Below are 27898 nucleotides of genomic sequence, written 5' to 3'. Positions count from 1 at the left end.
TTTTGAATTAGGAACTCAAAAACTGTAGCCTCCCTTTTGTAATTGATCCCTGATCTCTTATACAATAGGTAGATTTAGTAAGATCTAGTTAATACTCTTAACAAATCATTCCAATTTAGAGAGTAAAAACAAAATCTTTAATGTATTTAATGTCTCTGTACTAGTGAATCATAATGGCTGACCTTTTAGGTGTTTCTCAACTTAGCTCCATGGTCATGGCTCTAAACCGCATTCCCCTGAGGCATTTCCCTCCAAGGTCCAATCTTGTACTCTGTTGTTGCACTGCCTTTTACTTTGATTTCTCCATTCACTTCTCTCTTCTTTGCTGAATAGTCTCTCTTCCCAAAGCCTTTAGCTCCAAAAGTCCCACCAGAACCATTAGTAATGATAACAAAAAAGGGTAGAGGGAGGGGAGAAGCAAAACAAACAAAAACCTAAGTATTGTTGTAATTAAAAAATATGTTACTCCTGTCCTCTCGTTTTTCTCATTAGATTCCATAAACAAAGATATTGGTATAATTTAGAAATCTGGCAAGGCCTTTATCATTCCCATGAACCTCATATTAGTGGTTACTGTAGTAGTGCATTTAGGATCTCCACATGTCAGAGCCAGTAGGTTTCCAGCTCACCTGTCCCAACTGCCATCTCTTTATCTATTTCTCCATCATCTAACTATAATTGCACCCAGAGAGATTTCAGGAAGCTGTAGTGATTACATTGATGCAAAGTTATAGAGCTCCTTTCTTCTACAGCTTGAATTTTCTGAGTTTACCATGGTCTCAAGCTAAATTAGCAAATAACTTATCTTGCTTTTCTTCATGTATGTCAGGATGCTATTAATGTTTGTAGCAGTGCAGCTGCTGCTTAACCTTTTCTGAGGTATGTATTTAAAGAAATGTATTTTTTTAACAGTTGTTTTGTTGCTCTTCAAGAAATACCAGCCATGTATTAGAGCATAGTCTCCTCACATTTTTTACTTTCTTTGTAGCGTACCGTGAACCGAGAGGAGCTGCTGAAACAAGCAGAGTCTGTGATGCAGGATCTTGGCAGCTCACGGGCCATGTTAGAAATCCAGTATGAAAACGAGGTGAGCTTATGAGTCCCATGGTTTTCAGTTTGCTTTGCTCTTGATAAAATAACATTTGAGTTTTTGACCCTTATGAAATTCTAAAATAATTGAAAAATGTATCTAAAACTAAGATTTGTTCTATTTCCTCTTGAATGATAAATTCTAAGGCTTATATTTTTCAAAGGTACAAGTGTGTAACAAAAAACATTTTTTGGGCAGTGTGTCGGTGGCTCATTGGCACAATTCTCACCTGCCATCCCAGATACCCAGGTTCGATTCTCAGTGCCTGCCCATGCAAAAAAAAAAAACCGTGCAAAAAATATTTTTTTTCCTGACAAGAGAGCAGAGGTTTGTGTAAAGTTTACGTTGATAAAATGAAACAATGCTGTCAGCATCAAATGAATTATAAAAACATTTGAACTGTTTTTTTAAAACCAGTTTCAGTTTTTTTTGAGGCATAACTTACATATGATAAAATGCTTACTTCTTAAGTGTACAATGCTAGCAGTTTGACAGATGTGTGCAGTCTGTAACAACTGTCACAATGAAGATAAAGAGCAGTCCCGTCACTTCAGAACGTTGCCTCAGATTTTTTACAGTCAGACCCCTCCCCGCTACTGAAATTCTGTCACTGTGGTTTTTCCCTTTTTACAATACTATAATGGATGGAATCTTACAGTAAGTAAACATTTGTATCTCTCTTCTTTAATGTTTTTTGAGATTCATCCATGTTGTTGCAGGTTTCTTTTTTTGCTACCTTTTATTACTTAGTAGCATTCCGTTTTATGGATGGTACTATACTATAATCATCTAATCACCATTTGATGGTCGTTTATTTGGTTTGTTAACAGTTATGTCTATTATGAACAAAGCTGCTAGAGCATTTGTATGAAAGTCTTTGTGTAGACATAGGTTTTTATTCCTCTTAAGTGAATACTTCAGGACTGAATTAAGTTCTATCGTAAAATATATTTAACTTTATGCAAATTGCCAAACTATTTTCCAATGTGACTGTCTTATTTTGAGTTCTCATCAGCAAAATACATGTGAGTTCTAGTTCATTTCACATGCTTGCCAATACTTGGGGTTTTTTGTTTTGTTTTTTTTAAAATTTTTATTGTATAGTATAACATATATACAAAGCAAAGAAATAAAAAAGCAATAGTCTTCAAAACACTCTTCAACAAGTTATTACAGGACAAATTCCAGAGTTTGCCATGGGGTACCATGGATCCTCTCAGATTTTTTCTTCTTTCTGCTCCAGAATATAGGAGGTTAGAAGGCTTACATATTTTTTATCATCACAACCGGCTTTTTTCCTTCTTTTTTTTTTTTTTGTGAAAAATAACATACATACAAAAAAGAAGCAATAAATTTCAGAGTGTAGCACCACAATTGGTTGTAGAACGTTTCAGTTTGACATGGGTTATATTTCTATAATTTTAGGTTTTTACCTCTAGTTGCTCTAAGATACTGGAGCTAAAAGATATCAATTTAATGATTCAGCATTCATATTTATTTGTTCAGTTCTGTCTTCACTATATAACTCTACCATCACCTTTGATCTTTCTGTCCCTCTCTTGATGGGTGTTTGAGCTATGGGTATTCTAAATTTTCCATATTGGAAGGGTCTGTCGCTTAGGTGGGGTAGGGAAATGCAACTATCTAATGTTCTGGAGAGGCTGGGCCCTCTAGGTTTCAGGACTTAGCTGGATCAGGGGCCCACCTGTAGATTGTGTAGGATTCTGGAAAGTTACTCTAGTGTGTGGAACCCTTGTGGAATTTTATATACTGCCCTAGGTGTTCTTTAGGATTGGCTGTAATGATCCCGGTTGGGGGTTGGCAGGTTATGATAGGTTGCAGGGTCTAACTGAAGCTTGCCTAAGAGCAACGTCCAGAGTAGCCTCTCGACTCTATTTGAATTCTCTCTGCCACTGATATTTTAACACTTCATTTCGCCCTTTTGGTCAGGATGGTATTGTTGATCTCCCTGTGCCAGGACCAGATTCACCCTTGGAAGTCATGACCCACGTCGCCAGGGACACTTTCACCCCTGCGTGTCCTGTCGCATGTAGGGGGGAGGACAATGATTTCACTTGCAAAGTTGGGTTTAGAGAAAGTGAAGCCACATCTGAGCAACAGAAGAGGTCCTCCAGAAGTAACTCTTTAGGCATGGCTATAGGTAGTCTGAGCTTCTCTGCTACCTGTATAAGCTTCACATGAGTAAGCCTCAGGATCAAGGGCATGGCCTATTGATTTGGGTGTCCCTAAATTTTGACACAGTATCAGGGAATTCCCTGATGATAAGGTTTAATAGTTCCACATTCTTTCTCCCATCCCTCAAGGGACTTTGCCAATACTTTTTGATTATCTGCTTAATATACACTAGGATGTATCCAGGCATTACAATCTATACAGGATTAAAGGTCCTCTGTCTTATTCTGGGCTCCCTGTGTTGCAGTTGTTCAAATGAGCCATACAGATAGTTTGAGTTAGATTATGCGCTACAGAAAATTTCAGTTCCAGACTAAATAAACCTTTCTTCCTTTGGTCTCAAAGAGTATGTGTGGTTCTAAAATATAGACACTGTCTTCCTTACCCCGTGTTTTGAATTACTTTAACCCCTACCTAATTGGCTTCATTCTTGTCTCTAAATATCAAGTTATTTATGTATATACACCTCATATAAACAGAATCATACAATATTTGCTTTCTTGTGCCTGGCTTACTTTACTTTGCATAATGTGTTCAGTTATGCAAAGTAAAGTAGCATGTATCACAACTCCCATTCCTTTTTATAATTGAATAATACTCCATTGTCTTTATATACTATATTTTGTTTATCCATTCATCTGTTGATGGATTCTTGGGTTGTTTCCATCTCTTTGGCTCATATATAATGCTGCTGTGAACTTCAATATACAAGTATCTCTTTGAGTCCCTACTTCCAATTCTTTTGGTTTATACAATTGCTGGGTCATATGGTAATTCTATGTCTAAATTTTTCAGGAACTGTCAAAACTCTTTTCCACACCATTTTACATTCCCACCAGCAATGCATGAGGGTTACAATTTCTCCATACCCTCACCAACATTTGTTATTTTGTGTGTGTGTGTGTGTATGTGTTTTAATAATGGGTGCCCTGGTGGATATGAATTGGTATCTGCTTGTGGTTTCCCTAATGACTAATGATGTTGAGCAATGTTTCATGTACTTAAGGGCTATTTGTGTATCTTTAAGAAAATGTCTATATAAGACCTTTGCCAATTTTTTAACTGGCTGTTTTAGTTTGTAAGCTGCCAGAATGCAATATACCAGAAATAAACTGGCTTTTAAAAGGGGGAGTTTGTTAAGTTTCAAGTTTACAGTTCTAAGGCTGTGAAAATATCCAAATTAAGGCAAGGCTATGAAAATGTCCAATCTAAGGCATCCAGGGAAAGAAACCTTGTTTCAAGAAGGCTGATGATCAGCGTTTCTCTCTCAGCTGGAAAGGCACAAGGTGACATCTGCCAGTGTTTTCTCTTCATTTCATAAAGCTTCTTCAATGGCTTCCTCAGGACTCTGTCCATTCTGGTGACTCTCGTGGCTCTGAAGCTTTTTCCAAAATGGTTCCTTCTTAAAGGGCTCCAGTAAGCAACCCACCTTGAATGGGTGGAGACACATCCCCATGGAAACCACCTAATCAAAAGTTACCAACCACAATTAGGTGAGTCACATCTCTATGGAAACAGTCAAAAAGATCCCACCCAGCAATACTGAATGAAGATTAAAGGAGATGGCTTTTTTGGGGTACATAGTGGCTTCAAACCAGCACACTGGGTTATTTATGTTATCTTACTGTAGTTTTATTTTGCTTTAAATGATTTTGCTTTAAATTTTATGATAACTGATGACTAATGATAATGATTCTTTTCATTGTTTATTGGCCATTCATATATCTTTGAAGAAGTAGTATCTGTTCCAGAATTTTATCCATTTTTTTCCATTGAGTTTTTATTTTTATCATTTGAGTTGTTACAGTTCTTTTTCTGGATACAAGTCCTCTCTTAATTGTTTTGCAAATCGTCTTCCAGTTTGTGGCTTATCTTTTGGTTTCTTATGAAATGTCTTTAGAACAGCAGAAGTTTTAAATTCTGATAAAATCCTGTTTATCACTTTTTTGTGATTTTGTGCCCTAACTCAGGGTCTCAAAGGTTTTCTACTGTGTAGTTTTCTAGTTATTTTACTGTCCTAATTCTATATTTAGTTCTGAGATCCATTTCAAGTCGTGTTTCATATATAGTGAGAAATAGGGATTGAGATTTTTTTTTTAAGATAGGATATTCAGTTCTTGTACCATTTACTTAAAAAAAAAAAAAACCAAAACCCTACTCTTCCCCCAACTCCCACCCCATTGAATTACTTGTCACCATTGTTGAAAATAAATTGACTGTGAATGTTTCTGAGTCTATTTCTGGGTTTTTTATTATTTTCTATTAGTATATACTGTCTTGATTACTGTAACTTTATATAGTAAGTTTTGAAATCAGGTTGTGTGAATCCTTCTAACTTTTTTCTTTTTCAAGATTATTTGCCTAGTCTCAAGCCTTTGTATTTTTGTATGAAATTTAGTTTTACCTTGTCAATGTCTGCAAAAGGTCAGCTGGAGTTTTTATTAGGCTGGAGTTGATTCTAGGCCAAGTTGGGGGGATTCACCATACTGACTGTGTGGAGTCTTCCTATCCATGAACATGGTCTAGCCCTTCACTTATAATTTTTCCTGTAATATTTCATAGTTTAAGGCTATAAGTCTTTCTTCCACATATTTTGTTAAATTAATTCTGAAATATTTCATGTTTTTTGACAGTGTTGAAAATGATGTTCTTTCAAAACAATTTCCATTGGTTTCTAGTTCATAGAAATATAGTTGATTTTGGTGTATTGGTTTTGTTTTCTGTGATCTTGATGACTTCATTATTCATGTTATAACTTTTTAATTTATTGTTTAGAATTATCGTAGGCCCAGGGCTTGAAAAACTTCTGTAAAGAGCCAGATAGTAAATATTTTAGGCTTTGTTGGCTATGCTGTCCCTGTGACCACTACTCAACTCTCAGATCTATCTGCCTTTGTAGCATTACAGTAAGCTTGAGTGTGTTCCAATAAAACTGTATTTATACTCATTGAAATTTGAATTCATCTAGTTTTCATACCTCGTGATATATTATCTAAGCTTTATTCCAACCATTTAAGAATGTGAAAACTGTTCTAAGTTGCAGAGCACACAAAACAGGTCAGAGCTATAGTTTGCTCTGATCCATGTTATAGATGATTATGTCATCTGTGAGTTTTACTTATTCCTTTTTAATCTTTTTGCCTTTTTATTTTTCCTCTTGAGACACTTAAAGAGACAGTAAGCCAAAACACTCAAGTATTGATTTTATGTATACCTTTCCCCTGAATTGTTGAGTCTCTTGGGGATATTCCCTTACCCCCACTTAAAGCAAAACTTAAATTTTTGGATCCTTCTGTCCCTGTTATGGGTGTAAAATTTCTAAACTTTCTGTCATCCTGGTTATTAATTTATAATAGCTAACTGCCCCTTATTTTCCTTGTCTATAAAATATGGGTAATAATAGTATAGGCTCAAAGTTGTGGCTGAGTTCGTATTTATGTAGGTTTAGAACAGTGCCTGCCTCATGGTAAGTTCTATATGGATTTAGCAGTTTAATCTATAATTTCATCTGTTGATACCCAAGTAATTTTTGTCATGACTTTTATTTTTTAATTCATTTTCTTCTGGATTTTTCACTTTCAAAAAGTTAAAAATATTCCATCATCAAAATTAGGATTTTGAATACTTATGGTTTGGGAAGCATGCTGTCTGCTAGGGATCCAGGTTATGGCAAAGTTCCTGCACTCAAAATATTACAACGCAGTTGGGAAGGCACAGGACAAAGGTAGAACAGGGTATAGCAAAAGAAAAAGTATGGGCACCAAGTGAACGTGACTTTCAAGACAGTAAGTGTGGCGGGGGAGGATGGGCAGGCAGTCAGCGGCTGTTGAGAAGTAAGCAAGGGGGAGAATTAAGGGACCGTCTTCCAGCAAGTGATGTGGCTTTGTGGTGACTGAAAGTGTTGAGAGAGATAGGAGAGAGACAGGAGGCTAAGCAACCCCGAACTACTGGGATAAAAAACTGAATTTTTTTTTTAATCTCCCATCGTTGTGTCTCTTGATCAGAGAATACAGTTCTTAAACACTTTCATCCCCAAATTTATAGTTCATAACAGTGCCCCACAAGACGTTTGTTGTAGCCAACTTGGTCTGCTTCCTTTCTTTACACATGCATTCTCCTGTTTTATGCCAACATATTTTTCCCTTGCCGGGAATATCTTTTCTCTCTCATTCTTCATGGTTCTGTTCAAATTACCTTTTACATGAAATTTAATCGAGCTCAGAATGGTGTTGCACTGACCTTCTAAGCCCCAGGTTTGAACTTGCCTGTGTAGAAATCAAAGGTCAGTGTTCTCATTCAATGGGCCTTGCCTTTTGACACTTGAAAAGATTCCAGGAACCAGCTTCTTGTTAGGTGGGGAGGGAAGTTCCCCCCGTTCACCAAGTGCTGCTAGCTTTAGGTTGTGATCAAATTGAATTATATAAATCAGCTAGTGGTCTTTACAAAGTGTTTCAAACTGCTCTCCAAGACTCTTGATTCAAAATGAAAGATCAAAATTGGCTGTCTAGAATAGGGATAATTTTTGGTAAGCCAAGGAGAAATTAAATCAGTCTCCAGGCTCAAAAGGCACCCAAGGAATGGGACTCCAAAGGACCAGATCTCCTTTGGGATGGTGAACAGTTAGAAGCATGAAGTCTGGAGCCTGGCCTCACTACTCATTGGCTGGGTAGTTGAACAGGTTACATAAACTCCCTGATGCCCTAGTCTCAACTAGGGAATTTAACTACCTCATCATGTTTCTAGAGTGATTAAATGAGCTAGCATGTGTGAAGCACTCAGAATATTGCCTTTCACTAGTAAGTGCTAATGTATACAAGGGTTAGCTTTTGAAAGAAAGTTTCAATATTAAGTAAAAGTTGTCAAACCATTTTTGTTTTTAGAGCTCTTTGCTTTTCCTCTCTTTACAAACAAATGAAGCAGAGCAGTGCAGCAGTCACTCAGTGGCAGGATTCTTGCCTGCCATGCTAGAGACCTGGGTTTGATTCCTGGTGCCTGCCCATGCAAAAAAAAATGAAGCAAAGCCAAAGTTCCCCATTTAATGGAGTGGGTGGATAGAATGAAGAACTTTGAAAATATCAGGTTGATATTTTTATACTGGAGAGCTGTCATATTGCCAGAGGTAGGGATGGTATTGCCAGAACTGATACAATCTGGTCCTTACATCCTAATTCAGACATTCACTGCGATGTAAGTGATGATAGTTATACTAGTGCAATGTAATATTTAAGTCTTTTATTTTTAGAAATAACGGCATTCGGATGAAGGAAATAGATCTAATCTTAGTGATTTCTATTTAGCCTGAGATAATTGTATGCTAAAGAAAGAATTACCTGGGTTTAAAGCACCATCTGGTGGTTATCGGGTATTGCTGCAGGTTTCTCTTTTCTCTCTTTGCTTTTCTCTTCTCTTCTCTCCCTCTCCTCCAGTGCCTGGGATATCAGTGGAGAACAAAATATACAAAGTCCCTACCTACCATTACGGAGCTTATCTTATAGTTTGAGGAAGCTGATAAACACATACTCATGCACACATATATGTTAGGCCGTGTGGGGAACAATGAAGAAAAATAAAGCCAAGTAAGAGGATAGAGCATGATGGGAGGGTTGGGTTAGGGGGGTAGATAGGGTGGTCTCAGGCGACATTTGAACAGAGATGATTCTTTGGTATCTGGGGGAAGAGTATCTAGCAAAAGAACAGTGAAGGAAAGCCCTGAGTCTGCATTCCTGGTCTATTCGAGGATGAGTATGGCTAGAACACAGTGAGCAAGGATAAAATAGGAGGCAAGGTCAGAGCTGCTCAAGGTGGGGATGGGAAGAAGTTACCACATAGGATTTGGGGGAGGCCATAGAAGGAACTTGAAAGTTGGGTTTGAGTGAGGTACAAAGCCTCTGGTGAGTACAGAGGAATAAGAACCTGGAAGGGGGGTGAGTTAGTGGAATTTACCATTTAGGAGCCCCAGCAGTAAATCATTTGATACGAGATCATGGTGGCTTGGGAAAACTGGTAGTTGGTTTAGAATATATTTTGAAGGCATAACTTACAATGTTTATTAATGGGTTGAATGGTAGGGGGTAAGAAAAAGAGTCAAGAATGGCTTCATAGTTTTTGGTCAGGGCCTTCACTGGAGCATTCACCACGGGGTGAATGATGATGTGTGAAATACTAAAAAAGGAATGGGAAGTAGATCAAGAAAGCATAACCAAGCTGATTATTGACTCGAAAGTCAAAGGTAAACACTTTGTAGACTATAACTCATCTTTTAAGTGTAGATAAGTGTTAAAAGTAACTGCAATAATGGTAAAATGGTACCATTTGTTTATATATAATCTGTAAGTGAAATATAGCCTTCTTGACAGGACCTAAAACTATGGTATGAATTCGTCATTAGCTGCATATCTATGTTTATGGGCTAGCTGGAAGGACCTTTATATAACGTGATGGAATTAACTGTGCCATGAGCTCTACTGCAGGATATGTGTCACATGGAAAAGTGGTTTTTAGTCCATGCTGCACAGTCATCTGTTAAGTAGCAGTTTAAATACCAGTGTCCAGGATCTAAACCACATCTACTAGATTAGAACTGTAGGACCCAAGGCCACCCAGCACATACATGTTCATAAAGTTCCTAGGGACTTCTGAGGTACCATCAAGGGTTGAGAAGCACTAATGGATGTACGATAGCCCTGTGACTGCTAGATGGGTTCAGACCTTCCCTTATTTGTGTTTTATTTAACAGCCATAAATGGCTGTTTATATGCCGGGCACTCCAGGGATATAATGGTGACTAAAATTTTGTTAGCCTCAGGTGAAATAGGCAAACATATAATGGAATTGTGGCAAAGTAATGTGATAAGTATTTAAGTAGGTAAAAAAATAGACCTTAAAAAAAAGCCAACTGTTTGGGAAAGATAAGAGAGGTGTCATTTGAGTTGGTTTCACCATAACAATTCACCAAAGAGAAAAGGGGGGAAAAAAAATCTATACACACAGAAAGTGCCATATTGATTGTTCCCTAAGGGAAGGATATATAGTGACAACGGTACTTTTATCACTATACAAACTTAAACCATATGATTAAAATGTTGGGATCATAGGAAGTAGGAATTACTAATGGCCTGCTGGTTCTTAGCCTCAGTGACCATACTGAAGGAATAAATTTAATTAGGACAGTTTGGAAAATGATCTCTAATACATCCTGATAAACAGCTGAAGTTAGTGTCCACCTTGTCACAAGGATGGCGGGAAGAAAAGTACCACATATTCTAAAATTTGAAATCATTCTGCCTTTGTTCTTGTAGGTTGGCACAGGTCTTGGGCCTACACTGGAATTTTATGCACTTGTATCTCAGGAACTGCAGAGAGCTGACTTGGGTCTCTGGAGAGGTGAAGAAGTAACTCTTAGTAATCCAAAAGGTAATATTAATTTGTGATTAGTCAAATGATTCGTGTTACTCCTATCAGGCAGCAAACCCTTGAATTTATTAAGCATATATAATTTCCTAATAGAGAACCAGGTTTTCTGACCTTCAGTCATTCATTTAATTTCTTTTAACCCTTGTTTTCTCTTTTATCTAATAAGTGAGGCCCTTCTCGCTCTCAAGGATGTCATTCATTGTTCTGCTGTCTGGTTGAGAATACTGAATTTCTTAAATGTTTTTAATTACCAGTTTTGGTTTCGCTTTTGGAAATATCTAAAGTTTGGCGAATTGCTTCTTTTACAGGAAGTCAAGAAGGGACCAAGTATATTCAAAACCTCCAGGGCCTGTTTGCACTTCCCTTTGGTAGAACAGCTAAGCCAGCACATATTGCAAAGGTTAAAATGAAGTTTCGCTTCTTGGGAAAATTAATGGCTAAGGCTATAATGGATTTCAGATTGGTAAGATTAAGAGTATATGCTTTTCTCAGATTTTTGTGTACAGTGTTCTGTGAAAGTACCTTAATCCCCTGCATACTGCATTTTAGAGTAGTGTTTCTCAGATTCTTATGTGCATATGAATCACTTGGGGATTTTGTTGAAAATGTCAGTTCTGATTGAATGAATAGGTCTGGGATGAGGCCCAAGATTCCACATCTTCACACCAGCTCACAGATGATGCCAGCTAGTCTAAACCATACCTTGAATGGAGTAGGAAGGTCTCAGAGAATTAAACAACATTAAGGGAAATTTAAATTATATTTACCTGGAAAATGGGCTGTTTGTCAATGATTAATTTGGAGGCTCCATTTATTTTTCTTTTTTAAATATAATTACTTGGTTCTTTTCATCCTCTCTGCTTCAGAAGATACAGTAATACAGACTACAGAGAAACTTGAGTTTACTTGGCCTAAAATACAGAGTAAGATTCCTCTTAACATGTCTGGGTGCTTCAGAGGCCCTCATGTAGAAATATGTATGTCTAGAAATTTTCTTGTTTAGTGTCAGTGTTTAAGTACAATTCTTCAGTATTCTAAATATTTCACAATATCAGGGCCCCAAATTGAGCTTAAATGAGAATAATCAAGTTCTTCTAATAGGAAAAATAATTCCTAAAAATATTGTTTCTCTCCCCCACCCCTTTCTGACCCAGGGGTTTATTAACCTTTCCAAATGAACTCTTGAAATATCTTTTATAGACCTATGACAATTCTAGGAATTTATTGTAGCTGTTAAACTATCTTGCGTATTCTTTTAGGTGGACCTTCCCCTTGGCTTACCATTTTATAAATGGATGCTACGACAAGAAACTTCACTGACATCACACGATTTGTTTGATATTGACCCAGTTGTAGCCAGATCAGTATATCACTTAGAAGACATTGTCAGACAGAAGAAAAGACTTGAACAAGATAAGTCCCAGGTAAGCTAAAAGATGAAGATAATTTTAAAAGGCTGGGTCTTTGTTGAACAGTTTGTATTTGACCCAGATATTATTTTATGTTTCTTTTTAGAAATTTAATTTTTTTTATTGTAATAATTAAAGTATGTGATTTGACATAGGTCGGATAACTCGATCAACAAATAAAATATACATCTGAATAAACCATAGACCTTTTAGATGGGTATTATGTATGAGGGCAGATGCTATATCATACTGAATTATTTTAGTAAGCATTTCAATCAATAAACCATTCTCAGGACAGATTTATTTTCAGGAAAGATGGTTTAATTTAGGAATAGTTCATTTGTTTCTAGAGCAATCTCAGGAAAATGTATTTAAAGGTTGTGGTAGGTTTCTGCTATTTCTTGGTAAATGTATTAAGGTCTCTTCCTCAGCTCGTGGGTAATCTGTAAGCTTCATATCATTGAGGCATGTTCCTTATGCATATATTAAAAGTAGATATAAAATCATTTGACTCAGTCTATTCTGTATCTGCTGTTAGAAAAAAACAGTGCTGTAGTATAAAAAAGAAGCAACACATTCCCCAACAGTTTACATTTGGGCAGGCTGTGTGGACCAATGCTAAATCAACTCCCATTTTGTAAATTATTTAAAGCAACAATGAACTGAGGAGATTTTGTTGAGGGAAAGTCTCATGTCTCTTAATGGAGATGGAGGAGAGCTACTAGAGAGATGAGGGGTTAGAGTAGTTTTTATTAGAGGATAAGGTGATTTTTAAGAGAATCAGTTTGATCTCATACTATTTGGTGCATTTGGAAAAGTTTATTCATTAAGAGAATTAGTATTTAATGAAGCCAAGTCAGTTGACCATCCAATTTTCCATACAAGATCTTTCTTCCTTAGGTATTTTGGAACCAGTCAAGTTTAAGTTTACCAACTTTACATGTGAATTTTTTTTTCACCACGTAGTTGTGTGTGTATATATATATATATATATATTTACATATTACACATGTAAATTTTTAACTAAAACAGTCATTTAGGATTGTCTCTTAGGTGAATAATGGCCCAAGAAAAGGGAGGAAAAGAAATCATAAGTACCTGTGATTATGTATATTAATATGTATTGATTCATTTAATCCTCAAAACAACCCTGTGGGATTTAGGTATTGTTGTTATTCCTATTTTACAGAGAAGCAAACTACAGCAGGTAGGTTGTGTCCTGGTAAAGGTCACATTCTAGACTAGGGGGCATGCATCTGGGATTCAAACCTAGGTTGACTGCTCTAGAGCTCACGCACTCTTTGCCATGCAACTCTGCAGCCTCTCCTTGTCTCAAATGCAGAATGGTACTCGGTAGCTTCCTCTAAGATTTGTTCGTCTATCTTTTATTATCCTTCATGTTGTCAATTTAAAAGTATAAAATGCATGGCACAGAATCCACATTCCAGTGGTTACAGGACAGATCCCAGAGTTTATCATGGGCTACCATATGATCCTCTCACATTTTTCCTTCTAGCTGTTCCAGAATATAGGAGGCTAGATGGCTTAAATATTTTTTTATCATCGAAACCAACTTTTTTTTTCCTTTTTTTTTTTTTTTTTTTTGGTGAAAATTAACATATGTACAAAAAAGCTGTAAATATCAAAGCACAACACCGCAGTTAGTTGTAGAATGTATTTCAGACTTTGACATGGGTTGCATTTTCACAATTTTAGGTTTTTATTTCTAGCTGCTCTAAAATACTGGAGAATCATACAGTATCTGTCCTTTTGTGTCTGGCTAATTTCACTTAGCACTATGTCCTCAAGGCTAATCCATCTTATCATGTTCTTCACAACGTCATTTTGTCTTATTGCTGCATAATATTCCATTGTAAGTATATACCACATGTTGTTGATCCACTCATCTGTTGATGGGCATTTGGTTTGTGTCCTTCTTTTAGCAGTTGTGAATAATGCTGCTGTGAACATCAGTGTGTGCAAATGTCTGTGTTGTTGCTTTCAGCTCTTCTGGGTATATACCAAGTAGTGCCATTGCTGGGTTATAGGGCAACTTGATATTTAGTTTCCTAAGGAACCGCCAAATAAGTCTTCCATAGTGGCTACCCCATTACACATTCCCACCTGCGGTGCATAAGTGTCCCAGCTTCTCCACATCCTCTCCAACATTTATAGTTTCCTGATTGTTAAATAGTAGCCATTCTTATAGTTGTGAGGTAGTATCTCATTGTATTCTTGATATGCATTTCCCTTAGCCACTGAAAATGAGCATCTCCTCATGTGCTTTTGAGCCATCTGTATGCCTATTCATATCTTTAGCCCATTTTATAATTGGGTTGTTTGTTCTTTTGTTGTTGAGTTGTAAGATTTCTTTGCATATATAGGAAATCATACTTTGTCTGATATGTGATTTCAAATATGTTCTCCCATTAAGTTGACTGCCTCTTCACCTTTTTGATAAAGTGCACAAGCATTTGATTTTGAGGAGTTCCCATTCATCTACTTTTTTCTTTTGTTGCCTGTGCTTTGGGTGTAAAGTTTAGGAAGCTACCTCCTATTATTAGGTCTTGAAGATGTTTTCCTACATTTTCTTCTAGAAGCTTTATGATGCTAGTTCTTATATTTAGGTGTTTGATCCACTTGAGTTAATTTTTGTGTAGGGTGTAAAATAGGGGTTCTCTTTCATTCTCTTGGCTGTTGATACCCAGTTCTTCCATGCCCCCCAAATTGAAAAGACTATTTTGTCCCAGTTCAGAGGATTTGAAGGGACCTTGCAAAAATCACTTCACCGTAGATTTGGTGGTCTGTTTTTGCACTCTTGATTCAATTCCATTGGTCAGTGCTTCTGTCTTTGTGCCAGTACCATGCTGTTTTGACCACAGTGGCTTTATAATAGGTTTTAAAGTCAGGAAGTATTAATTCTCCCACTTTGTTCTTCTTTTTTAGAATGCTTTTAGCTATTGTGGGTCTCTTTGCCTTCCAGATGAACTTGGTAGTTAGCTTTTCCAAATCTTCAAAGTAGCTTGTTGGAATTGTGATTGGTATTGTGTTGAATCTGTAGATCAGTTTGGAGAGAATTGACGTCTTAAATATATTTAACCATCCTTTCCATGAGCAGGAAATGTCTTTCCACCTATTTAGATCTCCTTTTAGCAATGCTATATAGTTTTCTGTGTACAAGTTTTTTTTATCTCCCTAGTTAAGTTAATTCCTAAGTATTTGATTCTTTTAGTTGCTATTTTGAATGGAATTTTTTCCTTCACTGACTCCTCAGCTAGGTTATTGCTTAAGTATAGAAATGTTATTGATATTTGCACATTAATTTTGTATCCTGCCACCTTGCTGAATTTATTAGCTCAAGTAACTTGGCTGTAGACTTCTCAGGATCTTACAAGTATAGTATATCATCTGCAAACAGTGAGAGTTTTACTTCTTCCCTTCCAATTTGGATGCCTTTTATTTCTTTGTCCTGCCTGATTGCTCTAGCTAGAACTTCTAGCACAATGTTGAATAATAGTGGTGACAGTGGCATCCTTGTTTTGTACCTGATCTTAGAGGGAAGACTTTCACTCTCTCTCCATTAAGTATGATGCTGACTGTTGGTTTTTCATATATTCCCTTTCTCATATTGAGGTAGTTACCTTTGATTCCTATCTTTTGAAGTGTTTTTATCAGAAAAGAATGCTGAATTTTGTCAAATGCTTTCTCAGCATCGATCAAGATGATCATGTGATTTTTCCCTTTTGATTTCTTAATGTGCTGTATTACATTTGTGTTGAGCCAGTCCTTGCATTCCTGGTATAAACCCCACTTGGTCATGGTGTATGATTCTTTTAATGTGCTTTTGGATTTGATTTGCTAATACTTTATTGAGAATTTTTGCATCTATGTTCATTAAAGAGATTGGCTTGTAGTTTTCCTTTCTTATAGTATCTTTACCTGGTTTTGATATTAAAATGGTATCAGCCTCATAAAATGAGTTGGGTGCAGTTCTTTTTTCCTCAGTTTTTTGGAAAAGTTTGAGCAGGATTGGTGTTAGGTTTTTCTGGAATGTTTGATAAAATTCCCCTGTGAAGCCATCTGGCCCCGGGCTTTTTTTTGTAGGAAGATTTTTGATGACTGATTGAATCTCTTTACTTATGATTGGTTTGTTGAGATCTTCTATTTCTTCCTGAGTCGGTGTAGCTTGTTTGTGTGTCTCCAGGAATTTGTCCATTTCATCTAAGTTGTCTAGTTTGTTGGCGTATAGTTGTTATAGTATCCTCTTACAATTTCTTTTATTTCTTCAGTGTCTGTGGTAATGCACCCCTTCTCATTTCTGATTTTGTTTATTTGCATCCTCTCTCTTTTTTTTTCTGTCAGTCTTGCTAGTGTCCCATCAATTTTACTGATTTTCTCAAAGAACCAACTTTGGTTTTATTGATTCTTTCTATCGAACTTTTGCTGTCCCATTCATTTATCTCTGTTTTAATCTTTGTTATTTCTCTTCTCCTATTGGCTTTGGGATTAGTTTGCTGTTCTTTCAAGTTCCTCCAGGCTTGCTGTTAAGTCCTCAACTTTTGCAATTTCTTGTTTTTTAATATAGGCATTTAGGTCAATACATTTCCCTCTCAGCACAGCTTTTGCCCCATCCCGTGAGTGTGGAAGAATGCATTCATATCAGATAGCTGCTGATTTCTCCAGCAATTTCTTCTTTGACCCACTGGCTATTTAAGACTGTGTTATTTTATCTCCATGTGTTTGTGAATGTTCTCCTGCTTTGGTGGTTATTGATATCCAGCTTCATCCCATTGTGATCAGAGAAAGTGCTTTGAATAATTTCAATATTTTTAAATTTATAAAGACCTGTTTTGTGCCCCAGCATATGATCTATCCTGGAGAATCTCCCATGAGCACTAGAAAAGAATCTATAACCTTGTGCTTTGGAGTGCAATGACCTGTATATGTCTGATAGATCTAATTCATTTATCAAGTTATTTAACTTCTCTAATTCCTTGTTGATCTTCTGTCTGGTTATTCTATCTATAGAGGAGAGTGGTGTTTTGAAGTCTCCTACTGTTACCATTGAAACATCTATAGCTCCCTTCAGTTTTGCCAACCTCTGTCTCGTGTACTTTGGAACTCCTTGACTGGGAGCATAAACGTTTATGATTGTTATATCTTCTTGGTGAATTGACCCTTTAATTAGTATATAGTGTCCTTCTTTGTTTCTTTTGATGTCTTTACATTTAACGTTTATTTTGTCCGATGTTAGTATAGCTGTTCCTGCTTTCTTTTGGTTATATCTTGTGTGGGATATCTTTTTCCACCCTTTCACTTTCAATCTATTTGTATCCTTGTGTCTAAGATGAGTCTCTTGTAAGCAGCATATAGCTGGATTATATTTCTTCATCCATTCTGCCAATCTGTATCTTTTAATTGGTAAGTTTAGTCTGATAACATTCAAAAGTTATTACTGAAAAGGTGTTTCTTGATTCCACCATCTTATCTTTTTTATTTTATTTGTCAGATCTATATATTCTTTTCCTTCTTTCTCTTTGTATTCCTTAAATTACCCTTAGTGGTACTGGTACTCTTCAATTCTGTGTCCTCCTCCAGACCTCACTCTCCTGTCTTTTTTTCAGCTGGCTGAACTCCTTTTAGTATTTCTTGTAGGGCCAGTCTCTTGTTGACAAATTCTTTCAGAACTTTGTCTTGTGGAAACTTTAATCTCTCCCTCAATTTTTAAGGACAGTTTGACTGGGTACAGAGTTCTTGCCTGGAAGTCTTTCTCTTTCAGGATCTTGAATATATCATACCACTGTTTTCTTGCCTTCAGGGAGCTAGTTGAGTAGTATGAGCTCATTCTTATTTGGTTTCCCTTGTATGTGGTAATTGTTTTTCTTTTGCTACTTTCAGGATTTCCTGCTTCTCTTCAGCATTTGACAGACTGATTAATATGTGCCTTGTAGGAAGGCCTTTTTTTATTTATTCTGTTTGGAGTTCTTTGGGCTTTTTTGACTTGTAAATTTATGTCCTTTGTGACAGTTGGTAAGTTTTCCCCCATTATATCCTCAACTACTCTTCCTAGCCCTTTACTCATCTCTTCTCCTTCTGGGACACCAATGATTCTTGTATTTGTGCACTTTGTTTTGTGTTTCATATCCCAGCGTTCTCATTGAATTTTTCCATCTTTTTTGCCATTTGCTATTTTGAAGCTTCAAAGTCAATAGTCTTGTCCTCTATATCACTTATTCTTTCTTCTGTCTCTTCAAATCTGGTGTTGTGTGCTTCTAGAATGTTTTTTATTTGGTCAACAGAGTCTTTAATCTCTGTGATTTCTGCTGTTTTTCTATTTATTCTTTCAAGTTCCTGTTCGTGCTCTTCTACTGTCTTCTTGATCTCCTATATGTCTTTTGCTATCCCACTTACTGTATTAAGTAGAGTTGTATGAACATCTTTGATTAGTTGTTCCAATGTCTTTGTCTCCCCTGGTATTTAATTTGGTCATTAGGCAGGGCTTTATCTGTCTGCATTGTGATATGCTTGTGACCTTTTGCTGTCTTTGTTGAATATAAATATCTTGATTGATTTACTTTGGAAGTTGATTTCTTTCAGTAGTCTAAGGCCTTGTATTTGTGGGATGTTTGTACAGCAGGAAGCACTCAGTACTGTGATTTGTTTCAGCACAGGTATGGGCGCAGGTTAGGGATGTTACAGTGATGCTTGGGAATGTGGGCGCCCAGTGGCCAGTGAGGATGTAGCTGTGTGTGTACACCTCTCTGGGGGGCATGACCCTGATATGCATTGATCTAAGGCACAGAGCCCTTTGTGCACATGCGTAGAGCTGTGGCAGCAGGTCAGTGTTAGGCCTTCATGGATTGGCTGTAGCTGTGACCCACCTGTGCAGGTTGGCACTTTCTCAGAGGTGGGAAGTGGGACTGAGGGCTGTGTGCGTTTGCCGTTTTAGGACTGCTGTAAAGTGCAGTTCCCAGAGCTGAATGATGTGATTGGGGACCTGTGTGCATGCATAGGCTTGGGAGTTGCCATAAATGGATGTGCCGAACTCTGGGAAGGGGGGTGAGGCTGGGTGACACTATGAGTGATGGGGAGGGTGCAGGGGTAGCCTAGGTATGGAGGTTTGTGCATGCAAACCTTTATGTGCTCCAGTAGCCTGCAAGAAATGGCGGGGGTGGGGGGAAGGTAGTGCTCGGAACAGGTACAGAAGAGGTGGGTGGGGGTGAGGGGCAGGTACATGTACTCAGGGCTGGTGGGGTGGGGGCGCCTGAAGTGCGGGGAATGGGAGGTGATGGGGTTCAGGTGCATGGAGTGTGGGGTGAGTTGCCGGTCACGGGGCTGTGCTGGTGAGGGTAGCATCCCAAGGAAGGTGGCCTGCCTTACTTCCTAGTTCCGCATTCCCGCCTGTGCCCTCCCACAGGCTCTGTGGCTCCCTGCCTCCACACCAGGCTCCAGCTTTCTGCCTCTCAGTTCCTCAGCCTCTGAAACCAGGGCTGCCACATGTGGTGCAGAAGGCTCTTCCAGGTTAGCCGCCATCCCGAATTACCACCTCTGTTGCCCTCCTGTCTCTTCTCTAGCCTTTCCATGGAGCTAATCTCAAGCTACTCTAGTCGGCCATCTTCCCGGAAGTCTGAGTTATTTTAACCAAATTGCTTTTAAAGTCTCAACTTTCAGCTAGTGCATGAGGTACGGTGTATTTTGAACCCCCACCCTCACCCCATTATTTTACAGAGTGTACAGATGGGACAAGTTATCCTTGGAATGGTGTTATTTGGTAGTTTAAATTCTTGAAGGATACATGCAAAATATGATAAGGCTTAGTTTTTTATTTAATATGTAAGGTCTAGAGGAAGTAACAATGAATTTCTCTTAAACATTTGAAGGTGATGTTTTATAGTCTACATTCCAAAATGATACCATTTTGTACTGGAAATCTTTACAAACAAAATATTTCCCCAGTAGCTGTGCAGGAAGAGATACTTTCATTAATATAGTAATTATCACGTTGACCTGTGGCAGAAGGTGGGGGGATAGTTTGAGAACTTTCCATTGGAGGGAACATTAAAATAAGGAACTTTTTGGGTCAGTCTTTTCACTGAGGAACATCTCAGATTTGTAATGAAAAGCTTCCCTTTGGGTGTCATTGAATGGTGCATCTGGAACAGAGCAGGACTTTAACATGAGTTTCTGCAAAGAAGTGAAAGAGGGCATAATCTATTAATATCTTTTACCTTAATCTTAAATAATGCTCCTACCTCCTTTGTATTGCAAATTACCTGGAATTCTAAACAGCTTTTCAATTTCTCTTTAAAAGAGGATTAATTTATTAATCAGAACTTCTTGACCTTTCCTAGTTTAAATGACTAATTTTTTACACCTTGAATACTTAGCCTGTAAGAACTTAGATTTTCAATGTAACACACCTAGCAATCTCCAATTTGGAACGCCATGTGCCTTCATTCTCCAATCTTGGATGCCATTATTTTCAGATAGAATCTGCATATTTGCATGTAGTCCTCTAATCATTACTCTAAATAATATTTTACGTAGGCTTTTTATAATCTTAGACATTTAAAAACTTGAATAATATAGATTTTTTCTTTTAAAAGAGTATGGGTTGATATTTCTTAGGGCTTTGTTGCAAATTTTTCATCACAGTGTTGTTATATGAATGCAGATTTTTATACTTCAGAGGCCTGAATTGGTTGAACTACTAATAAGCATCTCCATAGTAGTCTTCAGACTTGAGCATTGGAGGGGGGAAAAGTTAATCATTACTAGAGAGTGCTTTTTTTTGCTTTTTTTTGTATTTATAAGGTTCTAAGTGTGTTACTTAGTATTTGCTATGTACATATCAGGTTCATCAAGTTTAGCCTAGAATTTATGAAAAGTTTGACTGGCCTGAGAGCCCACACTCTTAAAATTAACTATTTTGTATACTATTATGGTTGTTGTCTGCAGTCTGATTTGAGCCTGGTCAAATCAAGTAGTAGCATCTCCTTATGGAAGAACACTCACAACATCTTGTTTTGTTTCCCCGTATAAAATAGTTACATTCTGAGGTATTTTAAGATATTTCTTTATGATCTCAGTGCCTTGCACATATGTATATCATGATCAAAAAAGAAATAGGTAAGAGTTAAAGAAACAACATTTATGAGGATGTCTTTTATTTTTAGATAAATAATGCAAACAGAACTGAGTGAATTATTATCCTTCACCTCCTTCTTTTTTGTCTTTTTTTATATAGACCAAAGAAAGCTTACAATATGCATTAGAAACCCTAACTATGAATGGCTGCTCTGTTGAAGATCTAGGATTGGATTTCACTCTGCCAGGGTTTCCCAACATCGAACTGAAGAAAGGAGGAAAGGATACACCAGTTACTATCCACAACTTAGAGGAATATCTCCGAGTATGTACTCACGGTGTCCTTGGGGGAGAAAGCCAGCTGTGGTAATGGAGGGCTTTGCCTGGCTGTCTACTTTGAGAGAAAGGGAAAGGCCTTTATCCAGTGAAGCATAGGCAAGGTTGCTTAGCTTCCAGCGGTACGCAATAGGATTTTAAATCTTTAACATTTCTAGGACTACTGCATGAGGCCACTTATTTAAGCCTTACTTTGTTTGCTCCTGAGAGAACATGTTAGATATTTCATGAGGCCTTGTATAACCTTGAATGAGCTCTCCTCAAGTATGAACAAAACCACATTTTCTTGGTTTAAAAAAATTAGCAAAAAGGAGCCATTACTTGTGTTCTCACTAAACTGCATTTCTGTCTTTCCTTCAAGCCACAGTAATTTGGCAGAATCACCTTCAACATGTGTGCACATACACTTATTTGTTTGATGAGTCCTTTCAAGTTACTAATTCATGGTCTTTGATTATATTTGCTAAATTAAGGAAATGTACTTATTTAATTTAAGTATAAACTGTATTTTAAGTGACAACCCACACAGATCTTTAATTAGCAGTGTTTGCAAGTTTGTTTTGTTTTATTCCTGACCATTGTATTCAAGTCAGAATATCCACCTAGACCTGATTTTGCCACTGAATTACCATGGTACTTTAGATAGGTCCTCTGAAGAGCTTCAGCTTTGGTTTCTTAATCAATATAAAAGAAGGAAGGAAAGGGTGGGTCCCGGACCCCATGAGAATGTGACCCGAGCACAGGGCAATCCTCTCTGCTCACCCACGATGATACAAAAGAAAGGAGAGGGGACTAAATGATATTTGAGAGTCCCTGTCATCTGTTATTTCTGTGATTCATAAATAATTCCTTTTTACAGTAGGAACATCTTCTCATTGTCTGCTTCTTTCACTAACTTTGTGAAACCAACTCTTTTTACCAGCAAATTTGAGTTAATCTCCAGATTGAGTTTCTTTTAAAATGATTATTATAACACTTTTATATTTTCCCATTGTCCAAACACTGTTTTCTTTTTTATCTGAATATATTTTTCTGTTTCTCTACCCAGTAGATTATCCAAAGCCATTGATAAATAGGTAATATTGCACCAGTAAGAGTTGATTTCTTTTAGACTTTGCCTTATTCTAAGTGGGGGCACACACTGTAGAGGGCAGTAGGGAGAGGAGGGTGGATTCTAAGAGATTAATGGATTTGGAACTATAAATTCTGCATTAAATGCATTAAAAATTAAAAATCCTTAACAGTTGGTAATTGTAAATCCTTGGAAAATTAAATTTTCTGTAAAACTTTATCCTTTTGTGGAAATTGTCATCTACCTCTCATCTAATAAATACAATGTGACTCTCTTCCATGAAGATTTTATGTAAATATTTTTTTAAACACATGAAATATGAAAACACATGACATTTTTTGCATTTTCTTAATAGTCAGATTTCAAACTAGAAGTTGATATGAATAACCTTTTACTTAGAGTTTCTTAGAAGATATTTTAAAAACGCAACAGCTTTTTTTTACATACATCAAAAATATAGTGCTTGTGTAAGATGTTTTGCTTTTGAAATAAATTCCAGAAGCTCAATAAATCAAACTTAAAAAGTGATCCAAAAAAGTGTTTCATTATATTTTGCCACGTGTTAAATAGTGAAGAGATTTGAAATCCTGTCGCAGTTTTTAAGACTTTCATTTTTTGCAGCTGGTTATATTCTGGGCACTAAATGAAGGCGTTTCCAGGCAGTTTGATTCATTCAGAGATGGATTTGAATCAGTCTTCCCACTCAGTCATCTTCAGTACTTCTACCCAGAGGAGGTGAGTAGTCTGTGTGTAAAAGACTGGCCATTTCTACTTCTGTACCTATAATTACCTCTGTGGAGTATCTGTGTGCTGTAAGTCAACTGAACCCATTATTGAAAAGCCAGAGAGGGGGGCGTTTGGGAGCAAAGAGTGAATTATTGGGAAGGACAGGGTCATTTCCTGAGTGTGAGACAATATTCCATTGGTGGTCTGCTTCCCTTAGAGAGGGTGGGGTTTCTTTGCTAGAGCAAGCATAGCAGTTTGTCAACTTGGTGCTGCTCCCTGAAGGATGGGATTTAGGTTGTGACTCATACCCTACATGACCCTGTACTTCCTGTGACTAGCAAGGAGAGCCACGGATCCATTCTTGCTCCCTTTTCCACTCTGCAGTTATGAGAGTGACATTAAAGAGGTTGTACTTTTTAAATTTTTTAATTGAATTTCCTGGTTTAGATGAGACACTGTTTCATGATCAAAGTTTTTGCAGAAAGTATTGAAAATTATCTACCTGCTGAATACAGAGAGAAAAGCCAATTCTGAGATTGGAAAAATTACTTTAATTGTACAGTTTGGTAGTGAGATGTGGTAGAAAGGGCCTATACGTTGTTAGATTTCCTCAATCTGGAAATGTTATTTGCTTATTTTTTTAAATACTAGCTTTGGATACTCATTCATTACTGACTAAATCTGGATATCTTTGAATAACTTGACATTTTAATCATATTTTATTTTTATGTCCACTTCGATGTGCTACTTATTTAAGTATGAGGTGTACCTAGCGCTGTGGGGTATTCACCAAGCATTAAATGATCTGAAAAGAATACATCTGGATTTGTATTCTTTGGCATCTGGATTTAAATCCTGGCCCCCAACCAGATTTAGCTGTATGTCCTTAACCAAGTTTTATGCCACTCTGATCTGATTATGTCATCTATAAAATTGGGATGATTCCAATTTCAAAGGGTGATGAAAATTAAAAGGACATATTAACTACATGAGAATGTACTTTATATGAGAGTGAGGGTCACATAGTAGATACTAAATTTCATTAGACTTGAATTGAATTTTCTCAAAGTATGTTGTCATTCCTAAAGGAAGCAGTTAACCACAGGAAAAAAAATGTTTTAATTTGAAGCTAATGTTATATTTTCAAAGACACAAAAGCACTTCTAGCTTTCTGCTAGACCAAGTTGGTCTCCGTACAGCCAGCCCTGTGGCAATAGATGTGCCTCTCTTCACAAAGCATAAAACCTGTCCATTTGTTCTGCCTCGTTTGAACTTTCTTCTCTCACATCTCCAGCTCAATTTTCTGTTTCCTGCTGGCTTCTGTTCTTATACACTTGTGTTTCTGAAAGCCTGGCTCGAAGCAGATTAAAGCTGCCAAAAGTAATGAGAAGAGTTAGGAAAATGCAAATCGAAAGTCTGTCTCAGCCATGTTTTGTGTGAGATTTAAAGGCTTCCCTAGAATTTGGTTCCTGCAAATGGATAGGGTACTTAACAATGTGCAACTACAAAGGAAATTGAATCTGTTTGCTAGAAGAGCACATTAAATAAAAAGGAGACCCTATGCAGAAGTTTTGAGCACTGAAAACAGTACACTGATTTGGCACACGTAGACTGTTCTGTTGTAATAGGAAGCAGCATTCCTGCTTGTATTGTCACTCAGTTCTGCTGATATTTCTTTAGTAATTCTTTATCCTCATTTCGACATATAGCTGGATCAGCTTCTGTGTGGTAGTAAAGCAGACACTTGGGATGCAAAGACATTGATGGAATGCTGCAGGCCTGATCACGGTTATACTCACGACAGGTAATCACAGGGATCTGCCAGTTTTTCAATTCCTAGTCAAGAAGTTGGAGGTGTGTGCGTATGTGTTGTATTTTAAACAACAAAAAGAAATAAGGGCAGGGGGCTGGGTTCATCTTAAAGTTTGTCTGCCTTATTAAAGGAGGCTTAGGTGGGGTGAGAGTGGAGAGTATAGACTTAATCCCATTAGTACATATAAAAAAAAAGAAATATCTGTGTAATCACAGATCCAGCCTACAATTTGAAGTCATTTGATATTCGGAGTGCATTGTAATAAGCATTCATCTAACTATATTTTAGAATTGATAATCTATATCTGAGTTTTCAAATCAGTGATGTGCTGTGATTAAAAACTATTTTAAAGGGGAAATAACTTGGTGTATTTATTTTTATTGTAGTCGGGCCGTGAAATTCTTGTTTGAGATTCTCAGTAGTTTTGATAATGAACAGCAGAGGTTATTTCTCCAGTTTGTGACTGGTAGCCCAAGATTGCCTGTTGGAGGTGGGTATGATGTTGATTCTTGGTCTCTAATCCATTTGTGTGTGTATGAAACTTCGGTACCCTTAACAGGATACTCTTTATTTGACTTCCAGTGCTCGTTCTTTGAATTTCATAATTATTCTAAGTTTTTAGTTTGTTTTGCAGTATATTAAGAAACTTAATGGTGGAAAAATTCATAGGGATAGTCTTAAACACACTGAAATGGGGTTACTAATGCATGCACAGTGCTTTTTTATATATGGAAGTCTAAGGTGTTTGAACAGTATAAACTCTTATTTGACTTTAGATGAAATGAATTCCAAAGACACGCTTTTCAGAAATGATGTGTAATATGAATTGAGGTGTGGTACTCTGTTTTCAGAGTCAGAGGGCATAAAGAGCCGTCTGTCTGCATATTATACAATGGCATTTTATGGTAAATAAAGCAAATACCAGGCTATGTAACCACTAAATAAATGTATGTTCAGTGTGTAGATTTAGTTGCCAAATAGGAAAGAAGACTAAACTTATACATGGGATAATATTATATAATAAAGCAGGTTAATCTTTTCTGATAGTAGTGGCATTAAAAAAAAGTGTACTTGTGGTTGCAGAGGCATATCCTTCTTGTAGGTGGAAGAAATGTGTTTTCTCTTTGAACCAGCTGGTGTGCGTGCTGTAAATTTTCTAAGTTCCTTCATCTGTCTTCCTTTCTTCTTAATCAGGCTTCCGGAGTTTGAATCCACCTTTGACAATTGTCCGGAAGACGTTTGAATCAACAGAAAACCCAGATGACTTCCTCCCCTCTGTAATGACTTGTGTGAACTATCTTAAGTTGCCGGACTATTCAAGCATTGAGATAATGCGTGAAAAACTGTTGATAGCAGCAAGAGAAGGGCAGCAGTCGTTCCATCTTTCCTGATCACAACAAAAGCGCAGTGTCTGCCTGTTACAGCAAAAGAAAAAAAATCATGATTTCTAAATGTATCACCTGAGTCAAGGAAACATGTTACGCCTTCTTCTTGTAGGGAAAAACAGCTTGCAAATTATAAAAGAGACACTTGGTTGATATTCATTAATGGCCATGGACTTAAAGTGATCAGGCCCTAAAAAAGTTGTTGTGATGAGGTTTCTTTAGCAAGTTCTTGTTTAAATTATCATTTATTTGATGAGTGAAGTTTTTACTTGCTTTGCTGTGTGAAATTTAAAAAAGGGATGTTTTTCCAGGCTGGAACAATAAATGTCGCTGTGCAGTTTAATTCTGGGCTGTGTGTATCCATCTAGCTAAGTCTGCAGTTTTGTTTCCTCCAAAGACAACTCTTGTACATAAGTACAGAAATTAAAGCTCACATGTATTTGACAAATATAGTTTAGTAGACTAGCTTGGTGTACTTTTCGCTTTCCTCTGATTTTCTCTCCCTGCTTCATGTAATGTCTGTGCAGTTCACACGGTTCTTTTTGTATTCAGCACTCTCAGTTGTTACATTTTCTTTAGCCACAGCTTTTGTTGTCCCATGTTCTCTTTCAAATTAAGATATAATTTAAAATTCATTGAACTGAAACATATTGTCAAATTAATTCAGCCTTTGTATCAAGGTAGACTTTTCTTAGAGCTTAGTTTTAATATAGGTGTAGGATATTACTGGCCTTTTAGCAAGTGATGCTAGGACTGTTTACACAGTGATTCCGGCAACAACAGCCTCTGAAATGGGGGCAAGGAAAGTGCATTTCTTTTGCATAAGGTAAAAAATCTACAGCTTGGGCTGTCCGGTATTTATTATTCTATGGCCAGAGCATTTTGAATTGATGTAAAGTTTTAAACAGAATCAGCAATTTTTCATTCCCTGTTGGAGTAAAAAAATTTTCCTTTGTTTTAAGTTTTTTTGGTCATAGTTTTCCTCTTCCCAGTGCTAATTTGGGACAAACAGTTCAGCCTTTGTCTCGACACCTGTAAGCAATGCTCTGTCCAGTTGTTCTATGTACTGATTTCTCAAATCTGCAATAATCCATCAGGTTCCTGTTTTTACCTGAAAATAAATAAAAGTTTGCTTCACCTTTTTGTTTATATTTCTGTGCTTATGCATAACTTTTCATTGTATGGCTGATGGCTGTATTTCAATGCAAGTAAATCATCAAATCTCCATGACTTGGGTCATGGCTGATTTCGCTATTCTAACAAGAACTTCTAAGAGCAACTTGAAGAAAATAAAATGTGGAGAGAAAGTGGGAGGAAATTTCTTCCTTCCTTAGGTTCAAATTAAGACTATTACATAAATTTAAGTGAATTTTC

General features: G+C 37.0%; 1 protein-coding gene across 18 annotated transcripts in view; it reads left to right on the top strand.

Annotated features, from left to right (window-relative positions):
• TRIP12 (thyroid hormone receptor interactor 12) overlaps window positions 1-27661 on the top strand; it is a 188393-nt gene extending 160732 nt beyond the window's left edge. For all 18 annotated transcript variants that reach the window (XM_077155363.1, XM_077155362.1, XM_077155365.1 and 15 more), the window contains 9 exons: window positions 989-1087; window positions 10582-10696; window positions 11005-11159; window positions 11956-12120; window positions 21353-21517; window positions 23222-23335; window positions 25036-25130; window positions 25526-25629; window positions 26334-27661. In XM_077155363.1, coding sequence (XP_077011478.1) covers window positions 989-1087; window positions 10582-10696; window positions 11005-11159; window positions 11956-12120; window positions 21353-21517; window positions 23222-23335; window positions 25036-25130; window positions 25526-25629; window positions 26334-26530 — 1209 coding nt within the window. In that variant the 3' untranslated portion in view covers window positions 26531-27661. The remainder of the gene's footprint in view (window positions 1-988; window positions 1088-10581; window positions 10697-11004; window positions 11160-11955; window positions 12121-21352; window positions 21518-23221; window positions 23336-25035; window positions 25131-25525; window positions 25630-26333) is intronic.
• Window positions 27662-27898: the final 237 nt, after the last annotated feature.

This window comes from Tamandua tetradactyla, chromosome 3 (assembly GCF_023851605.1).
Source record: "Tamandua tetradactyla isolate mTamTet1 chromosome 3, mTamTet1.pri, whole genome shotgun sequence".
NCBI classification, from domain to species: Eukaryota; Metazoa; Chordata; class Mammalia; order Pilosa; family Myrmecophagidae; genus Tamandua; species Tamandua tetradactyla.
This window is presented reverse-complemented; position numbering and strand designations above follow the sequence as displayed.